The 19,108-nt window shown below is 41.2% G+C and overlaps 1 protein-coding gene across 2 annotated transcripts in view; it reads left to right on the top strand.

Moving 5' to 3' along the window:
- Positions 1–19,108, top strand: part of FILIP1L (filamin A interacting protein 1 like) — a 397,743-nt gene that overhangs the window by 357,104 nt on the left and 21,531 nt on the right. For both annotated transcript variants that reach the window (XM_040338694.1, XM_040338695.1), the window contains one exon: positions 8,765–11,507. In XM_040338694.1, coding sequence (XP_040194628.1) covers positions 8,765–11,507 — 2,743 coding nt within the window. The remainder of the gene's footprint in view (positions 1–8,764; positions 11,508–19,108) is intronic.

The raw sequence follows: 19,108 nt of genomic DNA, 5'->3' as shown, positions 1-19,108 counted from the left end.
TTGCCAAACAAAATCATTCCCATAGCTGGAACACATACGTGTATTTAAATTCTTAGATGGAAATGTCTGAAAATGTATCCATAGCAAAAACCCTGATTTTTTTCCCCCTACCTGTCCCTACCCTTTGGGGAGATTTCTCCTCACATTCTGTCTTGGATACACAACAGCAAGTTGCCCATAATCTCTCCAAAACAAGGGAAATCCTCTCTTAGTTTTCATGGGAACAGATGTCCTCATTGGAATATTTCCTCTCCCACCCTGTGCCAACTGTAACATTTTAGATTTCCCATCACTTTGTCTTCTGGCACATATAGAGTGACTCTTCAGAAGAGGAGACAGACCGCAATATAAAACAAATAAAAAAAAAAAAACGTACAGGTTCCAACAATCTATATTTTTGGATATGGATACACTAAAGGCTGTTTACACCAGTCGGCATGCTAAAATGTGTGTAGGCTTGTGTGGGTTGTGCATGGGCAGAAAGGGGTGGTACAATCTGTTGTTACAACCCAATAAACTCTTCACTTTTTTCTTCTAACTTTATTAATGTGTTACAAAATGGCATTTAGTTCAAGTCTAGGCATCGATGGGCATTGCAATTTACTGTGATGACATGCATTGAGTTGTGTTGTGTAAAATTACAGGCATGCTGCATATTAAGGCCCCTTTCACACGATTCAGGTGGACTTGATCGGGCCACCCATTGTCCTCTATGGGGAGGTGGATGTCAGCGGACATGTGTCTATTGGTCGAATCGGATGACAAGCGGATGGAAACGGACACACAATCCGTTTCTATCCTACTGCCCCATACAGTAGAGTGGGTTCCATCCTTGTCTGCTCTGCATAGCGGAGCGGACAGGACCTGACATCCGCTTGCTCAGCGGGGATCAGCAGAGAGATCAAGCGCTGAGCAGGCGGATTCCGCTCGGACAGATCCGCCCCAAGTGAAAGGGGCCTTATGCAGCACACTGCAACACCTTAAGACACTTTTAGGATAGATTTGAACGTGCACCTAAATCCACCAATTTTAACTGCAGGTAATCACTGGCTGCGCAAACAGTCATGGATAGCTTCAGCCACCGTCAGCATGTCATTGTTTTGTATAGGGTGAGCTTCCACAGCTATTTATGAATGTTCACACAGCCAGCAATTACTGATCTTGGCTGGGCAGTGGCCAGTCGCTGGCTGCACAAATGGCCATGGATAGCTGTGGTTGTTATTGTTTTGCATGGCCTCAGCTCTTCGCACACACCTGTCATTCCAGCTGCAGGAATCCACACAAGCTTGCTTCTGCAGTTCACTGGGTGTGCTACTCGCTCGTGTGAATGTAGCCCCATGCAGATCAACGGATATAGAAGGGAATTAAATAAAGCTGCTGTGCCAATTTTCTGGCATCAATTCCTCTTGTTAAGGGAACACTAAAGTAAAAAAAAACAAAAAAAAACAAAATGTTATACTTACCTCCACTGTGCGATCCACGTCTTCTGGGGTCCTTTGGCGGCTGTCTCGGCTCCCCCCCCCCCCCCAAGAGCTTTCCACCTTCACGCGAGTGCCATGGCCGCCGACTGTATCACTCGGCTCCGCCCCCGGCACGCCGTGTCACTGGATTGATTGACAGTAGCACCAGCCAATGGCTGCGCTGCTTTGAATCCATCCAGTGTAGCCAATCAACGGCCAGGCTGGGAACCAAAGAGGATGATAGGGACGAGCACGGGGCTTTCGAGGGGTCAGGTAAGTAAAACGGGGGCATGGGGGGGGGGGGGGGGGTACTGTCGGATGTTTTTTTACCTTAATGCATAGGATGCATTAAGGTGAAAAAAACATTTACCTTTACAACCCCTTTAATGTATTGTGCCAAATTCATGAAGCATTTGTGACATTTTAGGTTCTGACAGCAACTTGTGCACCAAATTCAGGTCGTTCTAAAATTCACCATTTTTACACTGTGGTGCACTGAATGCTTCAAATTCAAAATAAAATACAGTTTGTGTTCTGCGAATGTGGAGCTAATAAAGACCCACTCTTTTCTGGCGTACAAAGAGAAACTGGCGCAAACAGATTTTGTGAAAAAGGTCTTGCATGCATTCTAATAGTGGCACAGCATGTACCAAATTCAAGTGCAAGTTCTAGACAAGCACATGAATTTGGCGCATGCTGCACCACTTTTAGAGCACATTAGAGACACTTTCGCAAAATCTGTCTGCGCCAGACTTTATGAATTCCAGAAATAGAGTGTACAAGCCCCTAGTTCTATAGTGTGAAGTTGACAGGTCCCTAATAAGTCGATATACAGCTAGATCTTCCTGTGCTCTGTAAAGTACTAAAGTATGTCCAGAGTACTGCAGCAAATGAGGGAGTTTAGTATTTGATGAGTGACACTATCGCTAAGAGTCTGGTGTTGAAATAAAGCGCCTCTAGCTCTAAAGGCTTGTCTGTATAAAAGGCGGACACACACCATGCCGAATAGTGGGTCATAGACAATGATGAAATGCAGGTGCTGTAATGGCTAATGTATAGCTGCGTGCCACATGTGGGGAATAATGACATTACATCACCAAAACACAATCTGGACGACACCATCAAAGTATGATTAGATTATCTGGCCTGCTCACACAATCCAGCGTAACAGGAAATCGACATCTGGTTTGCAGATAAGCCCCTGGGGGAAACTCTGACTAAAGAATTACTTCTATTCAAGGAATAAAAGTGGATCTATCAGTAAGCTTATAACACCCTCTGCATCAATGTTCAAGTCCTAAATGTGTATAATACTACTAAAACAGTATTAAGTTATCCTGCATGCAAGTTTTCCTCATATAAATACTAAACCAAGTAATTTTGCTCTTGCTGCTTCCTTCTGCCATACACGTCTACCTCTCTCTCAGACCGACAGGACACAATTGTCTGTGTGGCTCGTCTCTACAACCATACAGCAGGATGGTCGACAATGAATGGGCAAAAAATGTCTACCCAAGAATGACTAGGGAGAGATCTGCCCATCCTCAAGTCCATCACAGACCCTCTAGTACTACAGTGTAATCTAGTTATACGTGGTTATAAATAATTTATTATTTACCCATAGATAGCGGCACAAATCCCAGATCGCAAGTAATTGAGCTGCAAGTTTTAAAATAACTTGCTAAGCTGTTCCTAGACTTGCCAGGCTTCACAAGTTTGTTGTACAATTGCAGCAAGTCCGTATTGCAAGGCATGATTGTGTAGATTTACCACTAACTTTGCTCGTGTTAGAGACTTGCCACGCAAATTTGCTACAAATTGGAAACGGGTCAACTAGAACTTGTGCTTTAAGTGCTCTGCAAGTGTACAAAATGCCAGTGAAAATGTGCACGTTAACAAAACTTACTATTCAACACTGCCACATATTTGTAGAAAGTTATCTTTGATATCTGGGATGGCGTTATGAGCCCCGAAAAAGGTGGAAATTTCCTTTGTGGAGTACTCTGTTAATAACAAGATCCTCTCTTTGCTGCCCCACCCATTCCCTTAATAGCCCAAACAGTAGAAGAGGTCACAAAACTTATTTTTCTTGGAGAAAACACATTTCAGGACACAACAGTCAGTCATGTAACCCCTTTCACATTATAAGATGCAGGAGTACACCACTATCCATTAAGACACGCTACATTAGGACAGCTAAATCATTTAGAATGGGCTGGCATCACTTCTTACCCTCAGACACGCTTTTTCTTTTAATGCACTGAGCCCCAATGCACAACGTTGTGGTTTGCTACATTGCGGGTGCCTTGTCTGCTGCTATGACATTGCCCCAAGGTGCTATTCAAAATGAATTGCACCACAGTACTTGGGTTTTACTGTGCATTACTGTAATGTACCAATGTGAAAGGGGCCTGAGTGTCTAGGATAACTTGATTTCTTCCGAAAATTAAGATCAGAGCCTTCCCCTATAGCAGAAATCCCTTAACCAAATGCCTAGATCCACGTGCCTGCTAAAGCCTGGTATGCACAGGTATGCACAATATTAGCCGTTGTCGCTCCGGTATAAGAGAACCAAGGGAGGGGGTTCTGTAGCCCAGTGGTCATCAACCCTGTCCTCAGGGCCCACTAACAGCTAGGTTTGCAAGATAACTTAAATACATCACAGGTGATATAATTTGTCTGCATTTCCCCAAGGTAATACATAAAACCTGGCCTGTTAGTGGGCCCTGAAGACAGGGTTGATGACCACTGCTGTGGCCCACAGATGTAAACTTGTCAGAGCTGACAACATAGCTTGGATTTTTAGTGCACAGGATAATTATTATTTAAGACTTTTAATAGCATCATCTAACAGGCCAAAGGGGGCAAACGGGAGAAGTTCATTGTTAGGGTTTACAAACGCTTTAAAGTGGAACTATACTGCTGTGGGTCCCCAGAGTTCTTGCCATAATGTGCAAGTATATAAAGCATAGCTGCATAAACTGTATTTTAGGCAGATTTACCTGCTTGAGTACCCATCTGCACTACCTTCTGTTGCCGAGTGGCTACCATCTTCTCCCAGGCTTCTGTCCTCAGCCATTGGTCATCCACAAATGACATCACTCATTATTCTGACATCCAGGTCCACTGTACTCTGCAATGTGCATGCGCAATGGCCAATATCCAATTAATAGAAAGAATTTGAGTAGGAAGGTGAAAAGGTTTTATGGCGAAAGAGACATACGCAGACATACTCAACCCACTGAAAAATGTTTACTTTGACTTTTGTTACAAATTATTATTTATCACAAACAGCTCAAGAAAAACAGATTTCATAAAAAAAAAGTAAAGAACTTGAAGGCTATGCTGTGCTGCTTTTTATCGCCATACCCCAGGGGTAACGTGACCTGGATGTATTATACAACAGTAATACCTATAGAACGTCATTCCCTGAGGTGATGGGAAAAGTGACAGCTGCCACCCCGGCATGTAAATCGCAGTATAAATCAGAGGGTGAATCACCCTGACAGATCTTCATCTGGTGATAAATACAAGCACCTGCCCTTATGTGATGTGAACAGGCTGCCTGACAGCTGGAATCTCCACTGTACTGCAATAATATACATTGCCCCAGCCGTGAGATCATTTTCCTGAAATTCCTGCAGTTAGAGGAATTTACAATTAAACAAGATTTTAGCGTTACAAAAGGAAAATGGCTTACCCAAGTTTCATTACCATTGCCGTATGCCAGGTACGGAAATTTTTAGGAGCCATGGAGCCAATATGTCTAAAGAGTTTTAGCTCGTGTCTAACCTTTCTGAGCTTTTTCATTTCTCTTTCTTGTGGAAGCATTTATTTTTCCTTGAAACAACTGTCTAGGGAGAAAATGTTATTTGAAAAAAAAAAAAAATGAAGCAAATGCCTCAACTAAATTGTTGCGGCACATCTTCATGCTCTTTTCTCCATAACAATTGGATACAGCAGGTCAGTGCTGGGTAACTGCTCTCCTCACAGACTCGCCTCCATTAATTCTGAAGGGCGTTTCTCTAGGTTGCCATACCTGGGCTTAACATGAGAGAAAATCAATCGATCCCCTATCCACACCAACAGCATGGATGGAGGAGTCTCCACTGATGGCTACTGTATTTAGACAGCCATGATACCTGCTGACAATTACTGACTGGCTCTAATAGGATGACGTTACTATTCGGCCGATAATTTTGCACCCTGCTCAATTTTTTTCATTGGCTTTTGCCTAGCCGGGTGGTGCTTGCAGGGCCAACCATCTATGGTCAACTTAGGCGGTGTAGCTCAACGCGTCGCGATGTCACTGGGACTCTGAAGAAGAGTTTTGAAAGTAAACAAAGGGGCTGTTCGCTAGAAGATCATGGGAGTGCTGGGGCACAAAAAAATACTTACCCAAAAGATAAGATTTAAAGAGAACCTATGTTTTGCATATGCAGATCAAGGCAATGGATACATTTTAAAGCCAACCTCCCAGTAGATTATGCTTCCCTTCACTCCCCCTACTTCTTAGTCGCCAGAATAACGAGAAGAAGCCAACTGGCTAGTACCAGCACCATCCTGTGTGAAGGTAAGGGAGGTGCAGGAGTTAAGGGAAGGTGAGCATTAATATAGATATTTGATGGTTGCTGTTGTAACCTCCTGTAAATGCATTTAAGCCTCTGATCTATGAAAAGTATGTAAAATTGGGAATGTTCTTACATGCATAGTTTTTTTGAGCCAGTACTGAAAAAAAATGGTCAGTGTAAAAAGTCAGGAGTGGTCAGCACCATGTTTTTCTCATGATAGTTTTCCATTAAAGTGGTTGTAAACCTCTGAAATAAAATGAACAAAGTATATCCCTCTAAAGTGTGTGCTTGCCTTGATCCAAAGCACAGAATGTGAGTTCTGTTTGCTCTGTCATTCCACTGCTATCTGCATGAGTCACTTCTAATACCAGGAGGGTGCATACGTACATATATAAAACTGTATACTAGTTGCGAATATTTTTTTCCCTGTAACCATCTTCACTAGACCCACCCCTGGAAACCAGGTGTGTCATAGAGACAAAATTATACAGAAAGAAAAGAGTGCTTAAACAAAAGGTGGGAGGCAAGAGGGAAAGAAGAAAGAAAAGAGAAAGAGAGAAAGAAAGAAAGGGGAGGAGTTAAATATTGAGGCAAGAGAGTCATTATAAACAACCATGTACTTACAGATGGAGAAAGTAGCAATGAAACTGGATCAGACTTGGATCTATTTTCTCATTTTGAGCATCGGGACAGCGGTTCTAGAGTGCAATTGTCTGCATTTTAGGCAGGCCGAGGTCAACTTAGCAAAAAAAGTCATGCAAGGAAAGGCAGTTCAACGTATAAATATTTTTTTTTAAATCTAGGGTTAAAGAGAGGAAACCAGGGTGGCTAAAACCAAGGTTTTACCTGCCAATGATCTTCGCTCTTGTGTGTCGTTTTCCTATATATTCAGTGTAAGAACTGCAATAACCTGATTAATGAGCAGAGCCTCATTTTCCACAGCTTTTTTACCTTCACAAATGCACCATGTATTTGTCCAGTGTAATGATCCTTGACATCATATAATGGTTTCTATTCATAATGTAAGAACACATTTCATTCAGAATCAACATCATATATGACATTTAAGCACTTGGAGTTGAAGTTCTTTGACATAAAAGGATGCAATTTTGCATACAGACCATTACAGTATTTTGCTATTTAAAATGGTGACATTAGAGATGCGTACAGAGGTTTTGATAACTGGAAGAATTTCCACATTAGAACATAAGCTGTATTTTCCTATTTCAAAATATAGTTTGTTTTTCACTGGTTAAAAAAAAAAAAAATACAATATAGTTTGTTTGAAGGACATTACTTATATCCGGGCAAACTTTAACCAAACTACAGTTACAAAAAAGAGCTAAAATGGGGCAAAAGGGCCCGGTCCTATAAAAAGTATGCAGCCTAAATGAATGTTCACAAATTTATAGAGTATAAATTCTGCATTATAATACTTTGCAATAGACTTTTTAAACACCGGCATTAAAGCGGAGCTCCACTCAAAAGGGAAAGCTCCACTTTAAGCCCCCCCTTCAACAAATATTTTTTTTTAAAATGGGGGGGGGGGGGGGAGAGAGAGAGAGAAAAAGAGAGAGAGTGTATAACTGGCCTAGGCGATCGGGGTGGAGGTCCCCCAACCCCCCGCAGTCTTCTGGGACACATCACACCCAGTCACAATGTGCAGCACAGTTCGTCCACATGCTGTCACAGCCAGGTGCCCACAGTTGAGATGCCGGCGCTGCGGACAGAAGACCAAGGGAAGGAGCGGTTTGGGTGAGCACATCGCTGGAGCCTGGGACAAGTGAGTGTTTATTAAAAAAGTCAGCAGCTACAGTTTTTGTGGCTGCTTACTTTTAATAAACATAAAAATGACTGAAGCTCCTCTTTAAAGGGGTTGTAAACCCTTGTGTTTTTTCACCTTAATGCATCGAATGCATTAAGGTGAAAAAACACCTGGCAGTGATCGGCCCCACAAGTTTTACTTACCTGAGCCCTGGAATTAAACCTGACGGAAAAGCACTCTACCTCTTTCTAGGGTTCTCGGCTCTTGATTGGATAGATTAATAGCAGCGCAGCCATTGGCTCCCGCTGCTGTCAATCAAATCCAATGCCGTGAGCGATAGGGGGCGGGGGCGAGTCTTACATTCAGCGTCTATGGACGCCGAATGATGGACTTGGGAGCGTGCCCGCAAGGTAACCCCCAGGAGAGCGCTTCTCCTAGGGAGTTATCTCATAAGAGGAGGAGCTGCAAGAGCCGCCGAGGGACCCCAGAAGACGGTGTTCGGGGCCACTCTGTGCAAAACGAGCTGCACAGTGGAGGCAAGTATGATAGGTTTGTAATTTTTTTTTTTTTTTTTTAAAGCTTTACAATTGCTTTAAGCATCCATAGCAATATTGCTTTGTTTTCTAATCTGAACAAGTAAAATTATTGGGTTCTCATTTGCTTACGGTGTGAGCTGTGAATATTTTTAATCATAACCTTTTTCAACCCAGAAAGATGTCCACACTGACTAAAAATAAAAATGCTAGTATTGAGCAAAACGTATTATAGCACTAAATGTGCATCAGCTGGTGGAAAAAAAAAAATGCATCCAAACCAAAACCTAGTTTACTTTTTGATGACACAATATCTATGCAGAATAGATATTTAAAAAAGAGAAAAAAAAAAAAAAAACTTTCTTTTTACATTTTCTATTTTATTTTAAAGATTTTGTTCATTTAAACTTATTTTCCCTTTTCTTTTTTTTCTAGGTTAAAACATCTGATTGAACAAGAAGCAACTTACCAGTCTAAAAAAGAAAAAGAGAACCACAAGAAAATAACCAAACTTCGAGATGAGCTTACAAAGCTGAAATCGTTTGCATTAATTGTGGTCGATGAGCAACAGAGGTTAACGGAGCAGTTACAATCACAAAGTGCCAAGATCCAAGAGTTAACATTAACCGCCCAAAAAGCACAGGATAAGCTCGCCATTGTAGAAGTAAAGGCAGAAGAAGAGGAACAAAAAGCAAACAGACTTGAAATAGAACTTCAAACTCAGGAAAGTAAGTTCTTCCAAGAGCATGAATCCATGATGGCCAAACTAACCAGCGAAGAAACTCAGAACCGCCAACTCAGATTAAAGCTGGCAGCACTGAGCAGACAAATAGATGAGCTTGAGGAAACAAATAAGACTCTGCGTAAAGCAGAGGATGAACTTCATGACCTAAAGGAGAAGGTGAATAAGGGAGAATGTGGAAACTCCAGCCTTATGACAGAAGTGGAGGAGCTGAGAAAACGTCTGCTCGAAATGGAAGGCAAAGATGAAGAGCTTATGAAAATGGAGGAACAATGCAAAGATCTCAATAGGAAATTAGAAAAAGAGGCCTCACAAAGCAAAACTCTAAAAGTTGAAATTGACAAGCTAAGCAAAAGGATTAATGACCTGGAGAAATTGGAAGATGCTTTCAGCAAAAGTAAACAAGAATGCCAATCCATTAAAAGTGCCCTGGAAAAAGAACGAGCCAACAGCAAGCAATTGTTTAATGAGCTAGAAAGTTTAAAAGTTCGAATCCGGGAGCTGGAAACTATTGAAGTAAGGCTTGGGAAAACTGAAACTGTACTCAAAGAGGATCTCACTAAACTGAAAACTTTAACGGTGATGCTTGTGGAGGAAAGAAAGACCTTTACTGAAAAGATCAGACAAACTGAGGAGAAGCTCAAATCAACCAATTCACATCTACAGCAGGAGCAAAACAAAGTGACATCCATTACAGAAAAACTGATAGACGAAAGTAAAAAATCTCTCAAGTCTAAGACAGAATTACAGGAAAAGCTGCAAACTATCACTAAAGAAAATGAGGAGCTAAAAAGCAAACTCAGAGCAGAAGAAGAAAAAGGTAACGATCTTATGTCCAAAGTGACCATCCTCAAGAAAAAACTGCAGTCACTTGAATTAATTGAAAAGGAGTTTCTGAAAAACAAAATGAAGCCGGAAAATAAGCAGTCCGAAACACTGTACCAGGAAAACAATAAAATCAGAGAACTTACTCAAGAGGTTGAAAGGTTAAAACACACCCTAAAGCAGATGAAAGCAATGGAAGATGACCTCATGAAAACAGAGGATGAGTATGAATCTCTGGAGAAAAGGTATTATAACGAGCAGCAAAAAGCCAAAATGTTTTCGGAGGAACTTGAAGTAGTAAAATTGGAACTAGCAAACTATAAGCTTGCTGAGAAATCAGGATCTTTTCAAGAAAAAATAATGTTGACAAAGTTAAAGGAGGAAGAGGCAAAGTCTGGCCACCTTTCAAGAGAAGTTACAGCCTTGAAGGAGAAGATCCATGACTACATGAAAACGGAGGACACAATTTGTCGTTTGAAGGGAGATCATTCAGTTCTTCAGAGGAAACTCATGCAGCAGGAAAACAGAAACAAAGAGCTTACTAAAGAAATGGAAAACCTATCCAAGGAACTTGAACGATATCGTCGTTTTAGCAAGAGTTTGCGGCCCAGCCTTAATGGAAGGAGAATTTCAGACTTTCAAGTGTTCTCAAAGGAAGTGCAGACAGATCCGATATATAATGAACCACCTGATTACAAAAGTCTTGTTCCTTTGGAGAGAGCAGTCATAAATGGACAATTATACCAAGAAAGTGATAATGAGGATGATGACACGCAAGATGAAGACTCTCCTGTTGCTTTCAAATATAACACATCCAACAACAATAGCTTAAATAACAACAGAAAATTAGTATCACCATGGACAAAATCTAACCAACAGGCACAAAATGGTAAAGTACAATTAAAACAGAATGGAAATTACATCCATCCAGGAGATATGGTTCTCACACATACACCAGGTCAACCGTTACATATCAAAGTCACACCAGATCATGGACAAAACACAGCCACTCTTGAAATAACAAGCCCTACTACCGAAAACCCACACTCCTTTACAAGCACTGCTGTGATACCAAGCTGTGGCACTCCAAAACAAAGGATAACAATCATTCAAAATGGTTCCTTGACTCCTGTGAAGTCAAAAGTAACAGATGGATATGTCACACCAGATCAAGTGGTGTCCCCTTTTACAATGACTTCTTTTGTAAGACCTAGGTCACCCGACTCATGTGGTTCCATAACTCCAGACAGAACAATGTCCCCAATCCAAGTACTGGCCTTAACCAGTTCTTCAAGTTCACCAGAGCGTGTACTGTCACCAGAGCCAATGGATGTTGGGGGAACTCATGCTGTTTTTCGAGTATCACCCGATAAACAAGCTGGATGGCAGTTTCAAAGGTCAAACAGTTCTAGCTCAACTTCAAGTGTCATAACTACTGAGGACAATAAAATTCATATCCATCTAAGAAGACCTAGCAGTCCTTTCACTCCAGTACAAGAGAAAATACATTCACTAACTAATGGAATTCCAAGTAAACCCACAAATAAAATCACCAACAGCATTACTATAACCCCAACTGCTACTCCACAATCACGACAGTCACAATTTACAGTAAGTAATATCCATACCTGATCTTTCCCAAAAACCCACCCCTACCCAAATCCTCTAACAAACCACCAAAGTTTTGCAACCCTAAACAATTGTAAAAACATTGTTTTAAGGAGATCTGTGTGCATGACCGGAAACACGAAAACCAATGTCTGTTCCTATGTATTATTTTATTCAGGTGTGCGTACACATTGTATGCTTTTTCATTTACAATATCTGTATGGAGTATATGTTTTAGTGTGCACATGTATTAAATACCTTAATGTATTATTTTTCCACAAACACTGTGCGTAAAGTCATTGTGGTAAACCTAAACTTCATAACTTTTTTTTCTTGGTGCCTTTTGCTTACATAAAATGTGCACTTACGGTAATTGTCCATTTTTCTTTGCCTGGCATACATTCATGGTTAAAAATACTCTTAAAAGGCAAGAATGTGGTTACAATTCTTAGCCAGGTATAATATGCCAAATAATTACGATGAGGGAGACGGAAATTTTATTTATGTGATATGTATATAGTAAATTAATTTTATTCACATTTCAAGAAATACTACAGATTATGTCAAAAAGTTTGTGGACACTGCTTCAATTTTTGGAGTTCTGGTGTTTCCAGTAAAGAATACAGTTAATGCTACAGCATACAAAGATGTATTAGACCATTGTGCACTTCCAACCTTATGGTGTCTTTTCTGCCAGGACTGAGTCCCCGTGCACACAGCCAGCTCCATATAGGCATGGTTTATTGAGTTTGGTGCAGAGAAACTTAAAGAGGGACACTAAAGGAATTTTTTATTTTTTTGCTGAAATTACTGTTTACAGCAGTGGTTCTCAGCCTGGGGGTCGGGACCCCCTTGGGGGTCAAATGATGATTTGCCAGGGGTCACTGAATCTTGGGCTGTTCCTGGAGCCCTCGGCCGCCCACTCAGCCGTTTTGCATCCGCCCATTCAGTTTTCGGTATGGCTGGGGTGCAGAGACTAGAGGTCAGCTGACGTGAGGAATGTGGGAGAGGATGGAGGCGACCCTATCTCCTGATTTTGGCATAGGTGTCACTGCTACCAGACACCACAAAGTCTAAGACACCGTGAATCCGGAGACACAGCGAGTAACACTACCCGTGATTATAGTTGCCATTAAAAGTCCCCACTACAGTTCTCAGATGAGCAGATAATCCTGATCAAGAGCACCTAAGTTGACTGATCAGAACTCCCCACCAGCGCTGCCACTGATCCTATTAACCCCCCCCCCCCCCCAAAGGGGTAAGAGAAGCAATAAAATTAGAGAATACATGGAAGGGAAAGGAAAAAGAGGGGCAACAAAGAAAAGGGGAGCAAAAGACGGCTAGAGAGAGGGATGGGGCGGGGGAAAGAAAGAAGAACAAAGAGAAAGAGGGGTACATCCTCAAATGTACCATCAGGGGTTTTAATACTGTACGAGTGGAAGGGACTCAGGGAGCGCTAAATGTTTGTGGGTTAGAAGCGCAAATTACTTGTCTTGCCTTGGGTGCTGACAACCCACGCTACAAAAATAACTTTACTGTTAGGGGTCCCCACAACTTGGGAAATTTTATCAGGGGGTCACGGCACTAGTAGGTTGAGAACCACTGGTTTACAGGGTATAGAGACATAATAGTTAACTGATTGCTTTTAAAAATGATTAAAAATAGATAAAAAACAATCATATAATGTACCTGCAGTTTAGTTTCGTTTTTTGCTGTCGTTTCCTGGTTCTCTGATGTACAGAGACAAAGAGCCAATAGAGGGCAGTGAAGGTTTTGCAAAATGAAACTGGATTGGTGCTGAGGGGTTTTAGACACCTCCTTGATTAGTCACCACAGTGAGAAATCTCCCAGTATTGTGGTGATCAGGAAACAGACAACCAGGAAGTGTCCAGAACAGAGAGGAATTACAGCAACATCAAAGCAAAAACAAACAATGAGGACATGAAACCAGGACTGCTGTAAGGTAAAGGAAGCTATTTAGCTAAAAAAAAAAAAAATCCTTTAGTGACCCTTTAAGTGTCCTTCACCTCACCATTGCTCTTTTGAATAACTGGTTACATATTTTAAAAAACAAAACTGCAAAACTTGTGAAGGCAGTTATGGATGCAAGGGGTATAGGGGTGGGGGTTGCTATAGTGTTACCTGTAGCATTGAAATGGGATGCCCAACAAGCTCATATAGATGTAATGCTCTGGTGTCCACAAATATTAGGCCGTATAGCAGGGGTGTCAAACTCAATTTCATCATGGGCTGTATCAGCATTATCATTGTCCTCAAAAGGGCCGGTTGTATGTGTAAAGTTAGATGTCCAGCGCATCCCCTCCTCTTACATTAGATGTCATAAGCCACCCCACCATTAGAAGTTGAGTCCCCTACTCTCCCTTACATCACAGTGCACCCCCTTTCCTTATGCTGCTGCTGGGAAGAAGCTGGATGCATAGCTTGAAAGCAGAAAGTAGGGGTCTGGAGGAGGACCAAAGGAGGGCTGGAGCTCTCCTGAAGGAGAGGTGCGAGGGCCACATGAAGTGGCCTGGAGGGCCGGATTCGGCCCGCGGGCCTTGTGTTTGACACCTGTGCCGTATAGTCTACATTAGACTTGTTCTTTGGCAGCTACTGGCTATGGGTTACGATGAGAACATGTTTACTGTACTGTTCAGAGTGATTACTTAAGATCTACAAGGCAGTGTTACACACTTTTTCTAGCTTCCTCTAGCAGTTCTGGGGGTTTATGTTGCCTCTAAAATTGCCAGGATTTTTAATGTTTAAAATCGACATTAAAAATGTAAGTGTATTCGCTTCTTTCAAGAGTGTATTGATTTAAAGTTTCTTTATCACTTAAAAAGGAAATTATGAAACAAAACTGCTACAAAGTATAAAGTAAAAAAACGTAAAGGCTCTAAAATTTCTCCCTCCTTCCATACATTATTATTGGCTACTTAGACAGCTCATCATAGTGATGGGCCAATTAGAACCTGTAAGGGGTTGGAGGAAGCAGACAAGCTCAGACACTACCCAGCAGGGTTGTAGCTGGTGTGTCCATTTACATTCCTGCAATATATACCTGCAGCAGCTTTTTTATTTTATTTTTTATTAATTGACAGAGTCACTTCACACAGTGATATCAGGAAATTATAGGAACAAGGAGAGAGGTGGTTATGCTGTAAAGTTGACCATAGATGGATCAAAAGTCGGCCGGTTCCCACTGAACTTTTGATCCATCTACAGCAGGGGTGTCCAAACATTCTAAACAAAGGGACAGTTTACTGTCCTTCAGACTTTTGGGGGGCTGGACAGGGGCCAGCAGGAATAGGAGTTTATTTAAGGCATTATTGGGAGTAAGTAAATAGTGTCCTATCTTTAGTATTAGGGGGGGAAAAATAGTGCTCCATTGTTGATGTCAGTGGCAGGAATTATACATTGTTGGTGTCAGTGGACAGAATATCGTCTATCAGTGGGATAAATAGTGCCCCAAGGGCCAGATAAAGGCAAGCAAAGCATCTGGCACCCGGGCCACAGTTTGGAGACCACTGATCCATGGGCAGGCTGGTTGTACTAAAGTTGGTCTATTGATCAACTACAGTACAACCAGCCTGTTGAAGTTGTTTGTGCGATCACTGTGGGTGGCTATAGCCCCCAGCAGTGATCATTGTATTCTGATGGGAGGAGGGGGCAATCCTCCCACTGTCAGAATACAATAGCACAGCGGAAAGGATTTCCAATCAGTGTTGATGGGGGGATCAAATAATTTTCTTTCCTTCAACCCATGATTAACGAAAAATGACAATCTATGGCCAGCTATGGTACAACAGAAAGTGTGTGCATATTAAGATAGAGGTGTAAAAATAAAAAAAAGTATTGCAGTGTGCCATGTCCTCAGCGACAGTAAAATAAATACGTGGCTTCTGTAGTAGCACGTGAAATGTTACTATCCACAAAACACTGGGGAAATCGTGAATAAAAATATACTGATTTATAAAAAGTGTTTGGTAACCATTACTATCATTTTATGAAGTATTAAACCAGGATTGAAAGGAGCTCTATATATATATATATATATATATATATATATATATATATATATATATACACACACACACACACACACACACACACAATCATGGGCAAACACACCAAGTTATCAGGATATGGTGGAATGGTTAGCTATGTTAGCCAGATATAAATTAAAGAAGGTAAGTCACTGTACTACATAAATAATTTTTTGAATATTTTTTGATTAGCTATTATTTTTTCAAAATGGGAGCATAACATTTTTACACAACACCTTCCTGCTAAATGCTCCAGTTTCCATGTATCTATTAAAATATTTTGTCAACCAAAAATACATTTTGTATACTGGGTTCAAAGACTGCAGAAAAACAACCATGTGTTGAGTTGTGGGAGGGACCCATTCACTCCACCTTCTACAGGCTGCCTACAGAAAACGACAGGAGGGGGTGGATACAAGACCAGTCTACCTGCACAGGGAAAGAGTAGCAGTAACAGGTCTTAATGCAGAGGCAAAGTTTCACACTGGATTAATGCACAGATCTGGAAGAAATACACAAAGCACAATACAATAATAAATCAACCACTGTTAGCAGCTATAGCCACCGGAAGTGACAGCATGTAAAAAATCCAACAGGTTGATTTTACAGAAGTTAATCAATGGATGGACTTCAGTACAACCAGCCTGCCTATAGATGGATCAAATCTAAGCCATACCGGCTGAGATTTGATTCATCTATGGCCAGCTTGAGTGACAGTAAATTCCCCCCCACCCTGCAAAAAGGTCACACTAGTCTATGCACGTTAACACATAAGTGACCACATTTTTTACTTGTGTTGACATGCATTTAGCGGCGTTTTGCCACGTTTGCGTTTAGAAGCGTTTCAATATATATTAAATGGCCAAAAATATAAACAAAATGCTGCTAAACGGGTTAGCGTGTTTAGTCGCATTTTGCGTCTGAAATGTGGAAATCTTCTGCGTCTGAACCCATTTTTTTTATTTCAAAGAAATGCTGTTAAACGCAACTGCCTAAAAACGTCAATAAACGAGACTGCTGTGTACATGGTCACATAGGATAACATTGAATGAGTTCAGGGGCAGTTGAAAAAAAGCATCCAACTGCCTCCGAACGTACGTTTAGCAGCTTCCCGTGTACATGGGGCCTTAAGGAAACCCATTCACCTTGAATGAGCCTCATCGAGTGAAAAAAAAAAAAAAAAACATTTGCAATATTTTTGCTCAATACAGGGCATGGAAATGCACAGTGCACCAACATGTGTTGTGTTCCATTGAAGGGCAGGTGGTTGGAATCATACAGTTCCACGGGGGAATAACTCAGAATGAACAGCAACACACATATACAGCATTTAAAAGGAAAGGAGTGAATCAAGCCTAAAAAAAAAAAAAAACATCTTCACACTAATCATAATTAAAAATTAGCTTTGGCTGGAGATGGGCTTTTATTGCTGATGATTTAAGTTTACTTTTGTAATAAAACTTAAGGCAGATCTTCACCCACTAGATGCCTTTTCTGGCTACCATTGTCTCCTAAGCACGAAAGACATCTCGTCTGCTGAAAGCTGCCCGAGATATGTACAGTGGGGATCCAAAGTTTGGGCACCCCAGGTAAAAATTTGTATTAATGTGCATAACGAAGCCAAGGAAAGATGGAAAAATCTCCAAAAGGCATCAAATTACAGATTAGACATTCTTATAATATGTCAGAAAAATATCGATTTTATTTCCATCATTTACACTTTCAAAATTACAGATAACAAAAAAATGGCGTCTGCAAAAGTTTGGGCACCCTGCAGAATTTATAGCATGCACTGCCCCCTTTGCAAAGCTGAGACCTGCCAGTGTCATGGATTGTTCTCAATCATCGTCTGGGAAGACCAGGTGATGTCAATCTCAACGGTTTTTAATGCCCAGACTCATCTGACCTTGCCCCAACAATCAGCACCATGGGTTCTTCTAAGCAGTTGTCTAGAAAACTGAAACTGAAAATAGTTGACGCTCACAAAGCTGGAGAAGGCTATAAGAAGATAGCAAAGCGTTTTCAGATGTCAATATCCTCTGTTCGGAATGTAATTAAGAAATGGCAGTAATCAGGAACAGTGGAAGTTAAAGCAAGATCTGGAAGACCAAGAAAAATATCAGACAGAACAGCTCGCAGGATTGTGAGAAAAGCAATTCAAAACCCACGTTTGAATGCACGATCCCTCCAGAAAGATCTGGCAGACACTGGAGTTGTGGTACACTATTCCACTATAAAGAGATACTTGTACAAATATGGTCTTCATGGAAGAGTCATCAGAAGAAAACCTCTTCTACGTCCTTACCACAAAAATCAGCGTTTTAACTTTGCAAATGAACATATAGACAAACCTGATGCATTTTGGAAACAAGTTCTGTGGACCGATGAGGTTAAAATAGAACTTTTTGGCCGGAATGAGCAAAGGTACGTTTGGAGAAGAAAGGGCACAGAATTTAATGAATAGTACCTCTGTCCAACTGTTAAGCATGGGGGTGGATCAATCATGCTTTGGGGTTGTATTGCAGCCAGTGGCACAGGGAACATTTCACGAGTAGAAGGAAAAATGGATTCAATAAAATTTCAGCAAATTTTGGATGGTAACTTGATGCCATCTGTGAAAAAGCTGAAGTTAAAGAGAGGATGGCTTCTACAAATGGATAATGATCCTAAACACACCTCAAAATCCACCGGGGATTACATCAAGAGGCGTAAACTGAAGGTTTTGCCATGGCCATCACAATCTCCTGACCTCAACATAATTGAAAATCTATGGATAGACCTTAAAAGAGCAGTGCGTGACAGACAGCCCATAGATCTCAAAGAACTGGAAGACTTTTGTAAGGAAGAATGGGCAAAGATACCTCAAACAAGAATTGAAAGACTCTTGGCTGGCTACAAAAAGCGTTTACAAGCTGTGATACTTGCCAAAGGGGGCAGTACAAGATATTAACTCTGCAGGGTGCCCAAACTTTTGCAGACGCAAATTTTGAAAGTGTAAATGATGGAAATAAAATCGAACTTTTTTTGACATATTATAAGAATGTCTAATCTGTAATTTGATGCCTTTTGAACTTTTTTGCATCTTTCCTTGGCTTCGTTATGCACATTAATACAAATTTTTACCTAGGGTGCCCAAACTTTCGATCCCCACCGTTTGTCATATCCAAGGATGCTTCACGTTCCATTCACTACAGCTGGAGGTGGACAGAGCTGCGGCACATCATCAGGGTGCTGGATGCCTGAACCAGGAAGAGACAACTGTCACCTGATGATGTCCATAACAAAGACAGCATTGTAGAACATGGTGCGTCACAGTGGTGCAGCGAATCACAGCATGATATTGCTAGATTCCCCGGGCAGTAGAGTGCATGAATTGTGCATTACACAAAAGGCAAGAGGGGTAAAAAAAATATTGTAGGGCGGGGGGAAGAGTGAAGTTCCTCTTTAAGAAGCACCCAACGCCCCTTTCACCCACATTAACAAAAAATAGACAAAAAGACTGCAGATGCAGGCACTGCTATAGTACCACCTACCTATAATCTTCAATATGGAGGATAG

The sequence above is a fragment of the Rana temporaria genome, chromosome 2 (genome assembly GCF_905171775.1).
Source record: "Rana temporaria chromosome 2, aRanTem1.1, whole genome shotgun sequence".
Taxonomy (NCBI): Eukaryota; Metazoa; Chordata; class Amphibia; order Anura; family Ranidae; genus Rana; species Rana temporaria.
The sequence above is the reverse complement of the archived record's forward strand: the minus strand, read 5'-3'. Positions and strand labels throughout refer to the sequence as shown.